Source organism: Lepidochelys olivacea (genome assembly GCF_965140295.1).
Source record: "Lepidochelys olivacea isolate rLepOli2 genome assembly, chromosome: 5".
NCBI lineage: Eukaryota > Metazoa > Chordata > Testudines > Cheloniidae > Lepidochelys > Lepidochelys olivacea.
The window spans coordinates 84277519-84293232 of NC_140415.1; the positions used below are offsets into that span (position 1 = coordinate 84277519).

General features: G+C 42.7%; 1 protein-coding gene and 1 pseudogene across 3 annotated transcripts in view; both read left to right on the forward strand.

Annotated features, from left to right (window-relative positions):
• Window positions 1-282: 282 nt before the first annotated feature.
• Window positions 283-15714, forward strand: part of ROR2 (receptor tyrosine kinase like orphan receptor 2) — a 238973-nt gene continuing 223541 nt past the window's right edge. The window contains exon 1 of one of the 2 annotated variants that reach the window (XM_084629275.1): window positions 283-791. In XM_084629275.1, coding sequence (XP_084485401.1) covers window positions 683-791 — 109 coding nt within the window. In that variant the 5' untranslated portion in view covers window positions 283-682. Of the gene's footprint in view, window positions 792-2060; window positions 2086-15714 lie in introns of those variants that run through there. The other variant, XM_084629276.1, reaches the window with a different exon arrangement.
• LOC311521312 (histone H3.3C pseudogene) lies at window positions 2210-11060 on the forward strand (annotated as a pseudogene). Its single transcript has 3 exons — window positions 2210-2228; window positions 5589-5744; window positions 10662-11060. The product of its transcript is annotated as a histone H3.3C pseudogene (transcript).

The window sequence follows — 15714 nt, forward strand, 5'->3', positions numbered from 1 at the left end:
TCTCCCAGCAGCGACTGTTTTGTTACCTGAAAACGGGAGTAAATTGCCAAACGCAGACTCCTGGCCGGTTCGCGGCAGAGCCGGAGATCGGACTGCACCTGAGCCAGCCGCCCCTGAACTGAGCAGGAAAAGCCCCTCCCGAGGGTCCGGCTCTCCTCCCCCTCCTGGCATTTGCTGGGTTGCCAGCAGAGGGGGCAGCAGCGCAGGGCTTTCCCGTCCCCTCGGCGCCGCGCGTGAGCCGCGGGCTGTGCACGCCCCCCGTCCCCTGTGTGAGACTCTCCCCAGTGACGCTGGGATGCCGGAGGCGGCGGCGAGGCTCGCTGCTCGCTTAGTCCGGGGCGGCCCGTTACAGTGAGCGCTGGCTGGAGCCCGGGCGCCCCCGCCCCCGCCTGCTGGGCACTGGGCCGCCGCTGGAGGGACCGCGAGCCGGAGCAGACGCGAGCTGCGCGGCGCTGAAGCGAGGAGGTGAAATCCCCCCAGCCCCGGGCTGTCACCGGGCGCAGCGAGCTCCGGGCAGCGCCTCCGCTTCCAGCCGCGGCGTGGAAAAGCCCCGGCCGCCTCTGCGAGGGGGCAGCGGCCGCGGGGACCGGAGCGGCTGAACCACAAAGGGCTCTTTGTGCGGCGGCCGGGCGCCCGCCTCCCTCGCAGGCGAAGCAGAACCGGAGGGAGCCCCGCGGGCAGCATGGTCCGCACCCGGGCGGTCAGGGGGGCACCAGCGCAGCGGCGGGGCGCGGCGAGCTCCCTGCTCGCCCTGCTGGCGGCTTCCTCGCTCCTGCTCCTCTATGCGGCAGGTAAGAGGCTCTGGGACACCCTTACAGGGCTGGTGGGGGCGGGGGGGAAGGGCTTTTTCAACCGTGGGTGCCCCCCCCCCCCGCTGGTTGGGCTCGGTCGTTATTCGCTGGCTGCCCGCCTTGCCCACCCGGCCGGAGGGAGGATGCTACTTTTTTGTGGTGGGGGGGGTGTTCTTGGTTGAAGACTAGCTGTGCAAAGCCTGCCCGCCTTCCTTCCGAGCCGGGGCTGGCGGAGCCCGTTTGTTTGTTGTTGTCTTCGGGGGCCCAATAGAAACCTGATGTTACATTTTGTGCAGGACAGGCCCGGAGCTGGGGCGGGGGGAGGTGACTGCTGAGAAAAAGCTTTTGAAGCTTCCCCTTCCCGTGATCCATCACCGTCTCTTCTTCCTCACCCCCAGCTGCTCCTGCAGCTGAGCCGCTTAATGGGTTTCAGCCATGGGTGCCCCGGCCTGAAGTTTGTTGGTTTTTTGAGGGGAGGGGGGGCAGCAAAGAAGGGGAGGGGGGACGTTTGTTGCAGTCAGAGGCCCTGATGGGGAGCTCAGGGTGGGTCCCCCCCCCCATCGAGCGCTATAATAATGTGTTGTTACTTGGGCTGTTGAGTGTTGCCAGAGTCACGATGGGGGTGGGGATTAAGGTTGAATGCGGGGGGGGGGGGAAGCACCGGTGCTTGGCATTGATGGAGGCTTAATTGAGTCTCTTTTTGTGTGTGTTGTGGAGGGTCCCGTTTCCTGTGTGTACCCTCCGCAGAGAGCCGAGGGGGCAGCCCTGCGGATCAGGAAGCGTCCGGACTCGGTTCACCAAGCACTGCGATTGTTTGGAGAGCTAAATAAACTGGCCCTATTAACATCTGACCTCGCACCGTGGCGGACTGGCTGCGGCTGCTGAAACGTTGCCAGTTTGTCCGGCATCTCCCTGGTCCAACAACGCCAGGATTTATAGCGAGCTCTGGGAGCCTGTGGGGCGGGAGAGCTGCTCTGGTGTAAGCGTTACAGTGTCTGTAAGAGAAGCTCCATCCATGGACTGCGTGTTTCATGCCCAGCTAAGCTGTGTGGCCCTCCCCTTGAAGCAGGCAGGGAGAGGGTTAACGTTTCCTTTCCCCTAGGTTGTGGAGTGGGAACGGGTGATGGGAGCTGCTGCTGGGTTCAGTCCGACACTCTTTGATCTCTCTCAGAACCGTTCTCTGGAAAAGTGCCCCCCCCAGCTGATAAACTTTGCTCCCTAAACCCCTTCCCGGAGGCGTTTTGCCCAGTGATCCTGGGGAGGAGATGACACCGAGTCGTCATGTGCATTTCAGGTTTGTAACCGGTCCGTCTTGGGTCAACTTTAGGACGGAATGGTTTGGCTGATAACTAGTGACTCTTCATTACTTTTTAAGAGGCTTTAACTTAATTGCCCTGACGTGCATGAGGAACCCGACGATGTCTGTAAGGAATAACAGTGATGCTGCAGATTGGAGGGGATTTGTTAATCAGTTGCATGTTTGAAAGGGTTTTTCTTTCCTTTGTTGGTTTCGTAATCCATTTACCTCTCCCCGGGAGGTGACAGATGTCTATATTTCCTGTTGGTCAGCTCTGGGCTCCTCGGTCGTGCCATTTGCTGCATTAGCATTGAGGGAGGGGGGGAGGCACGAGAAAGCTGGAGGGTTTTGGGGGAGGCGGTGGGGTAGGAGGGGAGCATCACCTCAGAGACTTGGGGTCAGTTCCCGTTGCCCGTCTTTTCTTGAGGCTTTTATTGCTCCCTTTGAAGGGCCTGGGGGCAGCGCTAGCAGATTGCAGCGCCCTGCACTGCTGCCCTGGCTTCCCTGCAGGGAACTTCAGCCACAGCTTCGGTGTACATCGGAGCCGAAATTTCACAAGCAGCAAGCCCCTAGCGGTGCGGGGTGTGAGCCGGGGGGCAGACGTTCAGTGGGTGCCTTTAAAAGCCTTCCGAAGTCTGGGCTGTGGAGATGGCGATCTTTCGGTGTATGCTGTCGTTCCAGCTCGAATGCCAGATACCATCCCCCTCCCCCACCATTTTCTTCCAATTTCTCAAAACAGATGGATCTGTTTTTAGGGACCAACATGAAGGACTTGCACAGGATTTCCAGAAAGTTTTACTCTACCCTTCTCTGCAAGACAGGACGCCTCCCTCCCCTTTCAACAAAGAGTCTCTAGGCAAAGTCCTAAACTGCCTTATATGCTTAGTTTGATTTTGGTGAGATGATTTCTGTACTCTTGAAAAACTCTTGAGGGCTTCGGCAGTGAAATCATAGATGAATGGCATCGTAACTAAACAATATAATCCAAACATTTGGCTGCCTGTTACACAAATCTGCATATTCATTGATTATCTGACATTCCCGACTCACTCCTTCCCTTCATGTGCTGGCAGAAGAAACCTCCCCTCCCCCTCTCTTGCGGATGTCTTTGATGGGTGACCCCTTAAGTATTATTCGCAGGGTGTAGTCACACAACGTTTGCTAGTGACACAGCTCTGCATAATTGACTGCAAAAACAAAGACATGCCAAACAGTTCTCTGCATCTCCTGTGAGCAGCAGTTGTCTCTACTGGGAATTAGTAGGGGAATGTCTTTTTGGTGGGGACAAAAGCACTGAGTGGAAGACAAAATATTCTAAGGAAACCCGGTTGGGTGATATAAACTGTGCATGCACAATCTTAATTTTGTTGTTGTCTGAGATTCTATTGACAATACTAGTTTTATTTCTGTAGTTGCCTTTGTAGGCAATATGTCTTGGTTGTGCTGGAATGATCCTAAAAATAGAATAAAAAAATGCAATTAAAAATGTTGGAAGATTTTTTTCCTCTATTTATTTTTCCTAGAGCTAGGTTGGCTGAAACGTACATTGATCTGAAAATATTAGCATGCATGTGGTAGAACTCCTATTATTATACAGAATTCGTATCTGCATCCGATCCTCAGAATCTGCAGATTTGCAGGGCTCTAAAAATGTTGTTTTTTTAATGTTAGGTGCAAGACCTGCACATTTTAATGACCCTATAGCAACCATTTATGTACCTTAGAAAGGATGCAGGACATTGGTGCAAGATTTTTTTCCTGTTAATAAAATTCCTACTTGTAGAGAAATCAAAACTGAAATGTGTTATGATTTTACGAATACTGCACTTTATAAAATTGTAGATGCTACTAATGAAGAGAACACATTTCTTTGAGTACGGTATTAAAGTTGTTATAGTGCAGATTACATCTAAATGCCTTTAAATATATTACTAGATGTAGTAAAAACCTTGAATTTCTAAAGTTGCATTGGATTTATCTACCAACCCGTTCCTTCCCCTTTGACTTTAATAAATGGGATTTAGCCAGAGACTTCCCATGAAAGTCAATATAGATTATTTGGCTAATTCCCATGCAGCTGTGAAAATGGAGGAATCTTAATACAGTTAGTAATACATTTCACTAAGCTTTTTTCCACATACAAGACACAAATCTTTTTTGTTATAATTACAATGCCAGTTGTATAGCAATTCAGTTTGTCTTTGAGTCAAAAGGTAAATGAAGTTTCCACTGAAACTTTTTTTCCCTGGAGTGTCTTGATTTTGTTAATAGCAATTCCATCACAAATGCTTTTCTCCATAATCTCTTTTCTGCTGTAAATAGCACAGAAATGCAACTTCGTGGGGAGAAAAAGGCAGATTAACAGGCTGGGTGAATTAATCCTATTTAGTGAGCTTTCAGTTGTTTGCAGGAAAGCTGATCTCTTTTTAAATTCACTGCACTTTTGGGCAAGGTGTTAATAGTACTGAGTATTGTCATTTGTATGGAAATGTACTTGTTCATTAATTATGAAACTAGCAGCTTTAGCAACAAATACTGGTTGGAATGAAATTAAAAAGGAAAGGGTCTTGTTGCAAGACGTATTGAATCTCCATTGATAATTATATGAGTTCTAAATAAAGATTTGTTAGTGTCTTTCTCAGACTGTATCTTCAGAGAACCTCTATTGTCAAGTGAAATGTTGTATTCAGTTAAAATGATAGCTAGATGCATTTAGCTTCTGTATATATTGGAAACAACTTCGCAGTCAGTAGTCAAGTTCTTTTTTTCAGAGTCCCCTTTTCATAGTTCGTACATTGTCTGCCCAGCAGTCGTGTCAAATAAAGCGAACCACCTTTGTTATGCATCAGCTCAGTATGTTTATAGAAGTGCGGTGTGGTGTTTCTCTTAACAGGGAAGAAATGCTGCTTACAATATTTCATTTAGTTTGTAATGTTCTTGTAACTAGGCTCCCTGTGTGAAGGATGGCTTGCTATTTAGGCTTGTTTATTCTCTCTGGAGCTGTTGCTTTGTAAAGGAAGTTGTCACTAGGGTCAGCATGTCTGGAAAGTAGGCAAGTGCTCAAGTCTTCTAATCCAGTGACTACAAAGTAGTTAAAGCTTCAAAGAAAAGGAACAACAGGATTTTGCTGCACTGACAGAAGATGCATTGTTTGTTAATCCTGTTTTTTATTGTTACTAATACTGCAGGCTCCTGCAGCATAGTTATTTGGGACAAATAACAATTTAACTTAAATGATTCTTTCTTCTAAAGATGTGAATAGTTTGAAGTCAAATGTCCCTTACCAATTTACTTCTGTACAAGCCTTTTGAGCTGTTGGCTCAATATTAGTTCTGTTGCAAAAAGCATTCTAGAAAATAGTTCTCTTCAATGATGTTTCTGTTTCAAAATGAAATCGAAACAGTTTGGACAGATACAATTAGCTTATTCATTATCTGCACAAAAGTCAATAAGCTGATCATATCTATCAATTCCTAGTACATTTTTTCTGTTTCTTATAGTTTGCCGATTTGGAAATTATGAATCCAAGAAGGGGGAAACAAACTTTCACTTTTGTGTTGTGAGTACAAACTGTGTTTTGGTACCCAGCTTATTTTTAGAACTGTTACAAGTGGCCAAGAGAGAACAATGTAAGCGATTCTTGAAAACTTTAAAAGGTAAATTAAAGGCCTAAAATTTAGGAATTGACAGCTTGATTCAGAGCATTCAGTGGTTCATGTAGCCTAGTATCCCCTCTCTGACATCACAGGAAGGTGCAGGAAACTCTGTAGTGGACAGTTATGGAATAACTGCCCATAGAGAGAGATTCTTTCTTATCCCAGGTGAGTTTCTGTCTCTTCTAAAAAGTTTTATTCTGTCTAATATAACTGTGGAGGTTCTCATACATATAAATGTCTACTGCCGCATGTAAATGAATACCACTAAATTTTTAGGTGTGATATGTTGTGGACTTGAGTTCCACAGGTCAATTATAGATTGTGTAAAAAACATTTCCTCTTATTTTTAAATCTATTTCCTTATTGAAATTAGTGTCCCCTTGTTCTTGTATTAGGAAAGGCTAAACAGGTGCAACTGGTTTACTTTCTCTATACCATTCACTATGTTTGTCTCCTCTCTAAACTAAGTCGTTGCAATCTTTTTCATATTCTGTGTGGAAATCCTTCCATTTCACTAATCATTCTGGCCAATGGTGTTTAGACTCCTTTTGCTTTCATATCTTTTTTGAGATGGGGTCACCTCCAGACCTATAGATAATATTCCAAGTGAGAGCGAGCCATTGGTTTATATAACGGTATTATAATATTTTCATTATTTTCTATCCCATTCTTTATACATACCCGTGTTTTGTTGCCTTTGTTTTTAATTGAGCTATCTACAGCAAGGTTCAGCTCTTTTTCCTAGTAGTTACAGTTAATGTAGAACCTAGCAGCAATTGATTCCAATTGACTCATACTGGGTATTCTAGTTCTAGAGGGGAGGGCCAGTGCACATAATTATTAGAAATAGATTACACCATGCCTGCCTGTAAAGGACATTGATTTAACCATTGTCTTATTCTGTATTAAATGCAGACTGCAAAAAGTAAAGTAGCATTCTGAATCCCTTTAGGCATTATATTATTCTCTTTCCCTGATATGGTCATATTTTGCATTACATATGATGTGAGGTTTTTACCACATAGGTGACCACTTCAATATTATCAAGGTCATACTGCGTTGCCAAGGAGTTGCTTTTGCGTTATTTTGGTTTGCTAGGGGATCCTAATTTTTTGAGTTGATATGCTTTCCATGCCTTAAAATCCTTGGACTAAATCCACAAAGCATTTAGATGTCTGTTGTTATTTTAGGTGCCTAAGTTCAATAGTTAGATGCTCAGATTCTGCCTGAACCTGTTGGTGCCAAAATTCCCATGGTGCCTGAGTTTCTGCCAATAGGCATGCATACAGCTGCTTAAATCCTGATGCCCAATGCCTATCTTATGCCTTAAGCCCCAGTGGGAGTCCCAGACTAGGTTCAGAGCACACCTACCAGATCAGGCCCTGCATAAAACACAACCAGAGGAGGTGGCATCACATGTCCTCCCAAGTCATTAGAATACTTTCCCACAATGCAGGAAAACCTGGGTTCAGATCCCCATTCTGCCTGATTTGGATCAGGTACTTGAATCCAGGTCTTCCACTTCTTAGCTGACTGTCCTATAGAGTATTTTGCAGCAGAGCTCTCTCCTATTGAAGCAGTTCTACTTTGTACAAAATAATGAAATATTCTGGGGGTGGGAGGGAATAGAGACAGCATCTATATTCCAGTATTTAGGAAACTCTCCTAGGGCATGGAGAGTCAGGTTCAAGTCCTTGCCCCAATGAAAATTCAGGTATTTTAAACAAAGTGAGAAAGTTTCAACAGGAGATTCCATTAGAGTGGTGGCAGGGCACCAGAAGTTGGACATTGCAGTGCTGAGCCTAAGTCCATTTGTGTCCACGGACCGAGTCCTTTGGGCTTGCCTGTTACTAGATTTGGTATTACCCAATCATCAATTAAGGTTATATTCTTTGAAACCAGCCACTGAAAGATATTACCAGTTGTAATCAATTATACAGACATTCAATAAACAGGCGGTCAATGAAAGTACTGATGACAAACAAGGTCTTAAGGACCTAAAAAAGAGCTCCATGTAAGCTTTTCTCTCTCACCAACAGGGTTTTGTGGTTTTTTTTTTTTTTTTTTTGCATTCCTGTGGTATATGGCACATGATTTGCCAGCTGGGATCATCTGGGCATATCTCATCTAATCAGTTCACTGCCATTGCACAAACTTTTGGGCATTGGTGGCATTGGGCCACTCCTGTTCTCTGCCTGTAGCACACAGTTAAGTCCCCTGGGGACTGAAATGTTTTAGTCTAACTAAAGTCTTTGTGGCTTAATATAAAGTACCTGGATAAAATTTCATGTCCTGCAACATAGTGGAAGTCAGACTAGATGACTTAGTGGTCTTAATATTAATCAGTGTTAATTAATTTCTCCTATTGGAAAAAACTCACTGAGAAACCTGGGGGGACCTATGAACCTCACTGAACTTAGATTTCTGGCTTCCAATTGCTCTGACTGCTATAAACTACTTCTTCGAATATCTATAGCCTAAACATTTCTTCCATCACTTTAGGTCACTGCTCCTTGTTCTGTTTAAAATTGTTTTAGGCGGTTCATTAACAGCTCATCTGGTAAGTATTATTTCAGGATGAAGAGGCTTCTTTAACTGATTTTCCTTGCTTTTGCCAGCTTAATGCCTTAACGTTCTTTTTCTATACTTTTGTGTATTTAACTAGAATGACTTTACTTTGTTGTATGAAGAAAAGATAAATTCAGTCATGGTTCTGCTACAAGTTAGTCTTCACACTCAATTAATTCAAACTAACTTTTCAACACAACATACGTAACTGTCCAACTGAATTGTAAACTGAACTTTACAATGTTAAAATAAAATATTATCCTTATAGATCATACAATATAGCATTTTTGTTTAGAGTGATTGGAGTACCATGTAACCTAGAGTAAAAGATATTAAATTTTTAAACTCACATTTTTTCCCCAGGAAAAACAGTTACAAGTGTAATTGCATAGAGATATCAATATTGTTTGTACTAGCCAAATACATTTCTTCTCTTAAATTTTATTATAAAGAAAAATAAATTTCTATCACAACATAAACTACAGCCTAGGACATTTAAATAAGGTTACTATATGGGGAGAATCTCAGAAAATTATTTTGCTGACTCACCTGACAGCCAGATCAGGTGGGTTTCATTAGCACCAACTCAGATATAGAAAAGGGATTGAGTGCTTTTCAGAGGATTAGGGAGCCAGGGACAAAGAAAGAGAGGTTCAGAAGAGAGAACTTTAGGAACAATCTAACTCCAGAAAAAGCTTAGGCTAAGGTTCATATTTTCTTGTTTTAAGTTAACAATAAAGACACATGTGAGGAAAGGGGTAAATATAGACCAAGACCTTTTGTATTATGTATATACTTGGTAGCAAGATGGGAACAGCATCTGTTTACATATATCTGCATCTGTAAGACATTAATCTATTAATAATTCAACATATGCACACACCAGAGCTATGCATATCCACACATTAAAATGATCAACCATAAAGAAGTATGCAAACAAAAGAGAGACAGTGTGAACTCTCCCTTTGTTCTTCAACTCTCTCTCATCCCTGAAAATGCTTCAGTAATACAATAATATGTCCACAAAATGTATAAAGCAACATTAATCCAAATCAGAGTATCAAAGAATCCTACTGTCTGAAATAAGGTAACATAATACTGCACATCAGGACTTGGGTCAAATATCTAGAATTTCTTCATCTATACTGTTTAGTATATGAAATAAAGAGTTTGACTTTATTTGCTAAGAAATTTTAAGAATTGATGAAAGTTAATGCACGTGGAAATACCGTTTCCTTATTATTATGTCTGTTAGACTAGTTTTTCCATGATCAATACAAATTCTGCCTTGCTGCATTTTTAAACTAGATACTTCCTTCCTCTTCCAGCCATCAACACTTGCACATCTGGCTGCCACCAGTAAATTGTTTCATTAATTTGTTTTTCTAAAATATATACTTTCTCATTTGGGACATGCAAATATAATATCGGTGGCTCAAGAGGAAGGTCATGACTTGTAATCTCTTTAAGATGTATAACTGTTTGCTTCTAAAATTTTACTACCTTTGGGCATTCCCACCAAATATGTAGAGAATTTCCTGCATCACCCCACAACACCTATTAGACTTTCTCTCCTGTAAATTTAGTCTAGTTGGCATGAGATCCAAGAGTACACAATTTTAAAATAATTTACCCTTATGGTAGTTCTGTGTCTGTGAAAGGATATGCCAACCAGAAGTTCCCTTTTTATTTTCTGATATGGCCCTATCAGTAGTATTTTCAGTACTTTAATAAATGTGCATTTCCCAACTAAGATCCAGAGAATTCCATAAAATACACTTCTAGAATTTCTCCTCTAGAATTTCTTTTTAAAAAATGTTTTAAATTTGTAATTTCCCAACATTATTCTTCCATTTGAGCTGTAAGGTAATTTTGATTCATTGAGAGGTTAAGAAAGATCAGTTTCTCTTGTCTGTATCCCTGTACCTTAAAAATCTTCCAGTGGACTGTCATCAAAGGGAAAAAAAAATTTTTTTTTTCAACCAAATGGATGGTGGATTTAATATCTCTAGTCCCTTTAATTGTTTATATTGAAGGGTCACTTATTTATACTCAAGAGACATTTGCTTTAGGCTATTTCTACACTACCATCTTAAGTCGACCTATGCTGGGTGCACTTACAGCCACCACATTAATTACTGCGGTGCCTGATGTCGTCACTACCCTCCTTCTGTTGGTAGTATGCATCCTTACCAGGAGTGCTTCCACCAACTGAAGAGGGGCAGTATGGGGGACTGAGAGCCCAGCTGGGAGCTGTGGCCATGGCTAGAGGTAGCAGCAAACAGCAGGGAGCTGCAGGGAGTGCTGCTGTTTTTGCTGGGCTATAGAGAGGTTGGTAGTGCGCTGCAGTGAGGCTGGCCCGTACCAAGCAGACCGCTTGTAAATCTACCAGCAGCAAAACGCCCTGCAAGCAGCTCGCCACTAAGGCTGCCCTGAAAAGTGCCCCCACCACAGGTGGGGTGAAGAAGCCCTATTGCTACTGCCCCAGCACCATGGCCCTGCGGGAAATTCACCAAGCTGCTGATCTGCAAGCTGCCCTTCCAGCGCCTGGTACGGGAGGTTGCCCAGGACTTCAAGACTGATCTGCGCTTCCAGAGCTCAGCCGTCATGGCCCTGCGGGAGACGAGCAAGGCCTATCTGGTGGGGCTCTTCGAGGACACCAACCTGTGCACCATCTATGCCAAAAGAGTCACCATCATGCCCAAGGACATCCAGCTGGTGCGCCACATCTGCGGGGAGAGAGCCTAGAGCACCCACTCGGAGCCCACCGGCTCCCAAAACAAGCCTCTGCTCATGGAGCTAAAATAGTGGCCCCTCCCTGCAGCAGCTCTTTGCCACTCCATGTCTAGGTGTAGCTAACACTTGGGAGCTGCATGGAGGGGTTGCTTAGGGTACGGGGGGCATGTCTGGGGTGCGTGACTCAAGCTGTTGGGGGAGATGAATCTTTAAATTGTTCCCCCAGCTCTCAGTAGGCCAGTTGTCTTTGGCAGAAGCCCCTAGCCCCACCACCCTGCTGCATGGTAGAAACCCAAAGCTCCCCCCTTCTCCCAGTCTGGTAGGTGCGGGAGAGGGGAGCTCCATGAACTGCACTTTAACTGTAAAAGAGCCGCATGTGGTTTGCGAGCCATAGTTTCGCCACCCATGTTTTAGTATGTTGGCATATCAGGGGAGTTACGTCAGCAGGAGAAGCATTTCAGTGTGTACACCTCCACTGTTTTGTCAACAAAACTGTGTAGTGTAGACAAGGCCTTAGATGCTCTACAGGTTACAAGTAATAATCTCTTATCTGCGTGGTTCTAATTTATAACCTCTCTTACTAACAAAACTTGAGAACTTGAATTGGGACTTTCAAATAAATTTTAGAATAAAATTCACATACTCTCTTTTATCTTGTACCTAAAACAACCTAAAAGAGAGATAATATTTTTGCATATGCCGTATATTTTCTAATTGCTTGGGCTTGATTTTATTACAGACCTTTTCAGGATATTCTCACCGCTGATTGCCACTTAGGATTCAAATGTCCGCAAATCTTATGCTCCTGAGCTCCATCCATAATGTCCATATAGGACATCATTGGCCTCCAAGTGTCCTGTCTGGAGGCAAACTTCTAGGTAATTGTTGGTTAAAGACAAATGCTCAAAAGCACCACTTCTTTTACCAGAATGAGGAAGGTAATGAACCTCAAAAACCACTTGGATTGTAAACTCCAGCAAATGCTGCTTAGCTCAGTTTTAGGACCTACATCCTAAGCCTTGCATCATAGTAGGTAAAAATGAATGAACATTTTTAAACTGAATGTGTCAGGTAGGAGAGTCTTCTGCCATAATTATTTTTATGACATAAAAATGATATATGGACTAGAGATAAAAATTATGTGCTATTGGGATCTCATGCCAACTAGAGGAAGTTTATACCTTCCTACTAAAACATTAACTATATTTAAAATAAAAAAATAAAGTATAGTTGGAATATATATTAGGATAAAACTGAATTCAAAGTATCAAGGAAGAAGGTGTGTCTATTCATAATTACCCCATAAGTATTAGGACAGTGTGTTGAAAGAAGTGATGTAGACCATACATCATTTTGAAGAGATGTTTTAAAATAAAGCTGAAGAAAAAAAATCTTTTGACAAGCCAAAAACATACTAACCTTGTGGGGAATACCTTTACTGGGGAACAGGAAATAAAGACATCACCTAGAGTACCCTGGGAACCCTGATAGTTGAAGTTGACACTATTTGGGACCTTGAAAATTTAAAATATTCTCTGGTTACTGTGGTGGCTAATAGCAAATTCTCTTCTCTTGGACCAAAATCCCTTGCATAGGGATAGGTGATCTGGCTTGGGTAAAATTACAAGCTTGAACAGGATCTGAACCAAACCTATTTGAGGATAACTTTGCTGTTTTAATTTTTTTAATAACTGCACTTCCTAGTTCTGGCTGGAAGTAATTTAATGCTGCAAGGGTGAATAATCTTGAAGTATTTCCAGCCAGACCAGAAGCAGTACTAGATGTCTTGAAAGACTGTGTCTGTTCTTGTGAGAATTGTAACCCAGTTTTGCAGACTCAGTTGGTTTGGACATTAATATGTGAATTTTTGGGTACTTATCCAGCTTTTAGAACCTTCTGAGGCTCCTCTCTCATTTGCCTTGTCCTGTTTTTGTCAGCATAGTGCTGTAGAAGACTTACTGAATCTCTTTAAATCCTGATACTTTAAGTATATCAAACTAGCTAGAGTTTCATGATTTATTTTTGAAAATTTTAGGGCATATAGATTAGACATTTTTACAAAATCTTCTAACATAATGAAGATTATAAAGAAATGAGGTGTGATCATAATATTACTAAAACATTTTAATAGGTGCCCATAGGGGCATCAAACAGAAGGATTCTGGGAATCATTCACAAAGTTAGGAATGGGATACTTATGAATGAACAATTTTATGGAATGGGGAATCTAGTAATTGCTGTTGCAGACAGTGTGCATGGGTTAAATGTTAGATGAAAAATGTCTTACAAATGTTCTGTCTATTCTAGATAATTGTTTCTGATCATGTCATTTTTTGAAGAAAACTTGCACATCTCATTGAGGTGATATGTTAAATCTACCTCAAAAGTAGGCAATGGATTTGCCATACAGAAATTATTTTGAACGTGGTCTTACTAAGCAAGGACCAGACTCCCCTGGCCCTTGTGTAGGGGGAGGAAGCGAAAGTTCCAGGACTGATTCTTTCCTATGACATTGTACCCCATCCAATGGCAAGGAACAATTCTGAGAACTTCAGAGAGTTCAGGTACTACATGTATTCCCTGTGCACTCCTGGAGGTCCAGATTACTCTGGAGGAGTACCATCTATTGAAATGAATGGGGCAGTTCATATCTCAGAGCTATGATTTTAGGCTCTCTGCAATCTCAGTAAAGCATCTTTACATCTGTTATACCTGATTAACAATCTGAGGTGGTGGTTGTTGGTTTATTTCATTTTTTTTTTGCAACGGTAACAGCTAAAGTTTTAAAGAAAGAAGGGGGGGGGGGCGAAAGAGGTGAAAGCTGAGGCTCTGGAGAAGAATTGAGGTCTGTCTGCACCCCTAGCCCCACTAGTCATTTGTGCACTACTCTCTCACTGTTGAGGGATGTCACCCACACTTTAGGCAACATGGATATACAGTACAGACCCATTTACGCGCGAATCCACTTAACATGCGGTAGCGCCATGCCTCCCAGTGTTACCTGTTTAACACGCAAGACTTGTTAACACGCGGTACAGGAACTTGCTATGTAGCGCTACGGATTTGCTCACTGACGTAGAAATCGACAGGAAGTGCGGAGCAGAAACGTGTTATCTTAATATCGGTAAAGACGTATCACGTATGCTTAGTCATTGTCACGCTGGAGAGATATATATTATATAGTAGTTATGTAGTAATATACGTATATACTACATTAGAAAATTTTAACTGTAGGCCTAATATAATAGCAGGGGGCAAGCGTCAGCATTCCTATGCTGTAGAAGAAAAGCTAGCTGCAATAGATCGAGTAAATAGCAGAGAAACCCAGGCCAAAGTCCCAAAAGATATTGGGATTGCCGAATCTACTCTCCGAGGATTGCTAAAAACAAATCTAAACTGAATGGCTTTGTACAAAATATTCATTCTGCCACGGGGTTTAAGCGAAAAAGTGTGCACTATTCAGCAAAACCCACAATAGACAAAGTCATGCGCACGTGGTTTGCTCAGGAAAGCTGAAAGGAATGCTGCGAAGTGGGCCAATTCTTCTAACCTATGCGACGAAATTTGGAAATTTAATGGGGGATGAATCATTCCAAGCCAGCAAGTGGTTGATAAGTAGTTTTAAAAAGTGTCATGGCATAGTAGGTATCGATTTCTGCAGAAAGCCGATGAATCCGCTGCAAGTGTGTTTCCCACTGAGTTAAAATCTATTTTACAAAATTAAGACTACCACAAAGAACAACTTTATAATTGTGATGAAACAGCTTTATTTGCAAAACTGCTACTTGATAAGACTTTAGCTTTTCATTACGAGACACAGAAAATAGCTGGATTTAAAAAGATAAAAGATCGTGTGACTCTTCTTTTCTGTAGTAGTAAGATGGGCAGCCATAAGCTTGCCCCTCTTCTCATTGGCTGCTTTCATAACCCTTGCCGCTTTAATCACCTCAATAGAGCCAAACTGCCAGTAATATATGCTAACTGCAAAAATGCTTGGATGATGAGACACATTTTCGATGACTGGTTCCACAACAGCTTTGTTCCAGCTGTTCATAAGCATCTGCGGTCGAAGAAACTTGAAGCCAAAGCACTTTTGCTACTTGACAATTATCGAGCCCATCCTCCAGCCAAATCATTGGCATCAAGTGATGGAAAAAGTCGAGTGCTGTACCTACCATCACACAACATCAAAAATTCAACTTTATACGAGGGCATTATTCAGAATTTTAAAAACAATTATCGACGGGAGCTGATTTCAGCGATCGTGTCATGCACATCTTCAGGCATTTCCGAATTCCTGAAACAGGTAAACATGAGGGAAATTATTTATTTAGTTAAAAAAGCTTGGGATGGAGTAAACAAAAGTCCATTGAAAACTGCTGGATGAAGGCTCTTGGTGATGCCTTTTCTGTCAAAGACAGCTCAGACTCGGGAAAACTCCAGCGGTGGCACTGCTCCAGAGCCAGATTTCGAATGATTTTCCGAAGAAGACGTTCTACAAACACACACGCAGACAAAAGAGGATAAAGGTAAACTTCCCTTTCAAATGATAAAAGATTTTAGTTTGGATACGTCACTGGAATCATTACCGAGTGGGTGGAGATGGATGAAGATTGCCTGACTTCAGAATTTCTGTCCGAGGAAGAAATATTAACGGGCTGAGAGG